Source organism: Battus philenor, unplaced genomic scaffold (assembly GCF_028537555.1).
Source record: "Battus philenor isolate CCGP_79_NKW_IND1 unplaced genomic scaffold, ilBatPhil1.0.hap1 SCAF_15, whole genome shotgun sequence".
NCBI lineage: Eukaryota > Metazoa > Arthropoda > Insecta > Lepidoptera > Papilionidae > Battus > Battus philenor.
Window position 1 is genome coordinate 7,592,346 of NW_027181677.1, and position 4,969 is coordinate 7,597,314.

At 30.0% G+C, this 4,969-nt stretch overlaps 1 protein-coding gene across 1 annotated transcript; it reads right to left on the bottom strand.

Moving 5' to 3' along the window:
* Window positions 1-921: 921 nt before the first annotated feature.
* LOC137918996 (uncharacterized) lies at window positions 922-2,396 on the bottom strand. Its single transcript, XM_068761955.1, has 3 exons — window positions 1,659-2,396; window positions 1,214-1,361; window positions 922-1,100 (listed from the first exon to the last, which is right to left on the bottom strand). Exons 1-3 carry the CDS (start codon window positions 2,394-2,396, stop codon window positions 922-924), a joined length of 1,065 nt encoding a protein of 354 aa, XP_068618056.1.
* Window positions 2,397-4,969: the final 2,573 nt, after the last annotated feature.

Sequence of the window (4,969 nt, forward strand, 5' to 3'; positions counted from 1 at the left end):
CTCATATAGCGGTAAGAGATGAAATCTTTTATAATTAACTATGTAGTTTGATGACAAACCGCGTATTCTGAAGTGAAAAATGTTACACATCTAATAAATATAACACAGAAACGTTAAGATACACAATTTCTGGACTTATCGGTTTCCGTGATTTTTTACATTTGGATGGATTAGGATAGGAGTTAAATATAAGTTGTAAAATTATTATAGATAAATTACAATCAGGAGGTAATAAATCATATACAGAAAACGAAGTCAAATGCCGACAACATAGACTTATTATTATCTTAACCGACAATTTTGAATGTTTGTTATTGAGTTTTGACTGCGGAGTTTCACAATCGTTTTATTGTACATAACCAGTATACTGGTTTTCCCAGTCCACCCCTTCCTTATCTATCTGAGCAAAAAGTGATATTAACAAAGGCTTCTACAGGATTTTTACTCTATTATCTTGTTGTACCACGTTTGAAGGACGCATTATGATCGGATATTTTCATCTATCACACCTGAATAATATGACACCGACTTGGAGTAAATATAACATAGTTATTATTGTAGCAAGGGATATATTATTAGTAATACTTTTGCCTGTACATAAATATTATTAAAAAGTATATTAGAAAATAAAAGCATTTTTATATATTTTGTTATATTTTCTCTTTAATAGTATTGAATATTATAGGTGTAGAAAAATAATTAAATTTATTTTATTTTTATGGATACTTTAGCCGAGTTGGTTTTTATTGTTAACTTGGTAGTCAAAAGTCTAACTTTACTTGTTAACGCGTTTAGTAGGATGAAATACACGATAAAATGTATCACTGGTATTAAAAATAGTGGCTATTATCCTTTTAAGAATGTTTCCGGGCTATAGTAATATTTAAAATTACTATTATTTAAAAATTCACATATAAGAATTTAGTAAAATCCCAAAACTTTTTCAAACTGAAGGAAAATAATAAGATAAGTTATTACTACTAAAAGTATTTGAAAAGGGAAAAATGTGTCTATTTCGAACATTCGGAAGAGAGAAAATGATAAAGTGCGTGTTGTAGCCAAACGTAAAAGTATTTTCGCCTGAACACGTTCGTTTTTATCTGAAATAAATAAACAACATTATATAAGCAACTAGTGTTACATTTTATAAAACTTGTAGTTAATTTTCTCGTCATTTATAAAAAGATATAATTAATGATAGTAAAAAAAGTACCTAAATTGTATAAATTGGATATTATCAGGTCTTTTATGGTACATACTTCATTTTTAATTTGGCTTGCAATAAAACAAGGTGAGAATAGAGGTAGAAATAACAAAATACATAAACATAACGGCTGGATGCATCTAATGTGCAGTTCAACCTAGAAAAAGAAAGAGAGAATATTTAATTGTCCTGTATAAAACAAGAAACTTGTTATTGAAAAGATATTCGTAAAATACACTTCATCATTCTTGATGTAACACAAACGTATAATAAAAAATATTACCTCATTAGACGCTAGCGTGATTATGCTTAGATTCCACAAGCATAGCGATGTACATAGAAAATCAAAAAGTATTAATAGAAACTGAAATGATAAATAAACACAATTTAGCTTATTTGTAACATCATCCATCATCCATTAATTTATATAGGTAATGTTTGTTTCTGCACCAACCAGATATTTTATTGCAGCGTTTAAAGCGTCAAAGGCTTGTATTATGATATAGTAAAGCGGTGATAATTTTCTCAATTCTCTATTCGCACAATGATTTCGAGGAATACTGCTGCAGTCACAATTATCATAGCTACTGATATAGTTTTTGTCGAAACTGTGTATTAAGTTTCTGTTGATGAGTCGAAGACGTTGCAAAAGCAAAGACAGCATGTGTCCGTAATGAAACAATTCAATTATTTTCAGAGCATGAGTAACGGTCATGTACATAGATGTTAAATTTACGATCTTAAGCATGTATAAGGTTATAAATATTACATAAAGCGATATTAATAAAACACCACATAGTACCACGTTTAGAATTGTTGTAAGATTGATTTTTAATTTCGTGTTCAGTTTCTTGTCAAAGGTATTTATGTTTTCGAAAAAAGCACGCATTCTTTTACATAAACCAAATCCTAAAACAGCGGTTATATAATGCGTCAATATATTTTCACACAATAACCCACTAAATACAAAATTTGCTTGATTTTCAAAAATAGCGAACAGTAAAATAGCATTAATGCAAAAACAATAAGTAAATAATAATGTTGAATATAATGCGTTAAATTTATCCATAAGACTTAACCGGTTTAAACCGAAACAAAATTGCATTATTATAAATATTTTTGAGGTAAAATCAACATGATGGGAACTTTTGTTTTCTGTAAAATTATTAATTTTTACATTAGATGGTGACATGATGACACGCCCGTTCAATACTGAAACGGAACAACAAATATATTCTACGATAATTAGATTTTTTTATTATTTCAATGTAATTAACTTAATGTTTCTGCTATACATTCATGTAATAAATAATGTAAATTGACAATATTAGATCAATCGGTTTCATGTTTAGAAGCAATGTAAATATATTAGAAAACCTAATCTTAAAACGTATTAAATTTACAGACACTGTTTTATAATTTTCAATCGAGAAATTCTTTATAACCTACACATCCTTTTCTTTATACAAGGTGAATGATCAGCTCATATTGTTTATCTCATAACAATATTAAGAAATCCGTAAGGCATTTTTATTTAAATTTTTATTATATTATTTTTATTTAATTCTAGTTAGGAACTTTCTTCCTGACAATTATTAGATGATCACCAACGAAAAACTGGTAAAAGGGATTGAAAATGCGATATATAAATATTAAAACAACGCAGTTCGTGTAGCACATATATTAAAAAATAAAAAGGTTTTCTAAACTTTTGAAAATAGGTAGAAGTTTGACTTTCTGATTGACACAAATATCTTGTTTTACAAGTATATGCCATTAACAGTAAATGATTAGTCTATAAAATTAGTTGCATGCTTGAGAATCGCTAATTTCAGATTGTCCGACGATCGTAAAAAATCGAGCGTGAGTCTTACTGGAAGAGTCGAATCGATTTTAAGGTAAAGAGGTGGTGAGTGAAAAAATAGTATACAATCCTAGTATTCCAGTGAAGACTTATAGGAAAGAGTTTATCTCGAAATTTGGCGATATGGTTATATTAACGAAGGCCTTAGGCCGAAGCTTTCGACCAACGATCACAATTTTCTGTCGTCGTCTGTTATCTACCAAATATACAAAAAAAAGTAACGGCTCAATTCTCGGATCATTATCAGTATTTATTAGGCAATAAAGAGTGCATTTTTGAAACATTTTGTGTAAAGAATCACATACAAGTAAACATTTCGCTTGGCTTGGTGCGTAATAATAAAAATTAACAGTTTCATATTAAATAATAGTCAAACAACATGTCAAAATGTGTAAGTGCATGTAGTGCATATGTTATAATACAAAACGACTTTCATGTACTTATATATGACATTGCATTTGCTGTAAAATACTTTACATGTAAAGTTGTGTTATATTTTTTAATACAATGTTTTATTATATACATTTAAATGGCTAAATTAGGTGATGCTTAAACATTTGTAAATAGTAGCACACTACTGTCAAGCAGTTGGTGCTGAAGATTTTTTAATTAGAATGTTTTACAGCGACTCTTGCACATGTTTCCAAGAGACTTAATATAATAGTTCTCGTTAGCCCAGTTATTTCACATGTCAAAAAGCATACAGTACTAAAATAACATAGCTTGTATTATTCTAGGAATATATTCTACAATATGATCTGCTTCGACAGCTTCTATTAAAAACATTTACAAAATGTCCAGTATTTACAGGGTGGAATCTTTGTATCACTGGAATTAAATGTTAATATTTAAATATTAGATTTCCAACTATGAGGACAGACGTAGTTAAGTGCGCTTGACGGAGCTGATGCGGGCAGCACAAGATATCAAGGCATCGAGGCTATGTTTAGCTGTCGGACTTTCTTCGTACTGATAAAAGTTAATGTAGCAACTGATAAGTGTTATAGTTTACTCTGTAGTTTGTTCATAAAAGAAAAGTGTTATTTTCAGTATTTCCTCGTAAAGTTGTTTTCAAACAAAAACATAAAAAATAGCTCAATTAAACGTTCAGTTCACGAGTATGATTCTTATCCACGATTTGCGATTCAGTTTCATTTAGATTAGTGTGATCAAAATACAATACGAAGAAATAAAAATATAATCGAATGTTGTTGTTATGAAGATTTCAATAACGGAGTATAAAATGCTTATTGTGGTTACATGTGCCTTGTATTCATCTTTTCGGATCGGATCGAATTTATCTTCTGTAAAAATGATTAAGTTCGGCATAACCTTAGAGGTTCTCTATTTTTTGGTGGCAGGTTTGCTGTGTATTGGACGATACGATATCAGCCTATTTGTAGCTTCCGTTTTTACAGATATTTATCTTACACATATATCTTTTATACGGATCAAAACTGAAAGTTTCCGGTACACAAAGAGATTGGTTGTGAGCGCAAAAGTTTTAAAGGGGTGAATCTATGTCGATTTGTCAGCCAAAAGCTTCGACCGTGCTGTCACTCTTGTCCAAATGCCGTTTGCAGATTCCGTGGGTTTGAGACTTGAGAATAAAGCTCGAGGGTTGTCAGAGAACCTCGGCACGGCTTGGTCGGTTGCTATTGCCTTGCTAATACATTACGGATTATATTACATACTACCTTCTCGGAAAGCGTTAGCGACATTTATTATTAGAACTATTTGCAATTACCTTATATAAATTAACGACTCTGAAGTATGTTACATAGTTGTATTTTTTCAATTGCGACAAGCCAATAGCTTCTAACAGCACGAAGTCTCCGCGTACGAATAGAAAATAATAATTAATTTTAATATTTTATAATATAATCTGATCTGTGTTTAGC

What these genes read in the sequence shown, in the direction of transcription:
- LOC137918996 (XM_068761955.1), bottom strand. Translation starts at nt 2,396, where the DNA reads ATGTCACCATCTAATGTAAAAATTAATAATTTTACAGAAAACAAAAGT. An exon ending in ACGCTGCAATAAAATATCTG is followed by an intron (nt 1,362 to 1,658) that starts GTTGGTGCAGAA and finishes TTCTTTTTCTAG; the next exon opens with GTTGAACTGCACATTAGATG. An exon ending in ATCCAATTTATACAATTTAG is followed by an intron (nt 1,101 to 1,213) that starts GTACTTTTTTTA and finishes TATTTATTTCAG; the next exon opens with ATAAAAACGAACGTGTTCAG.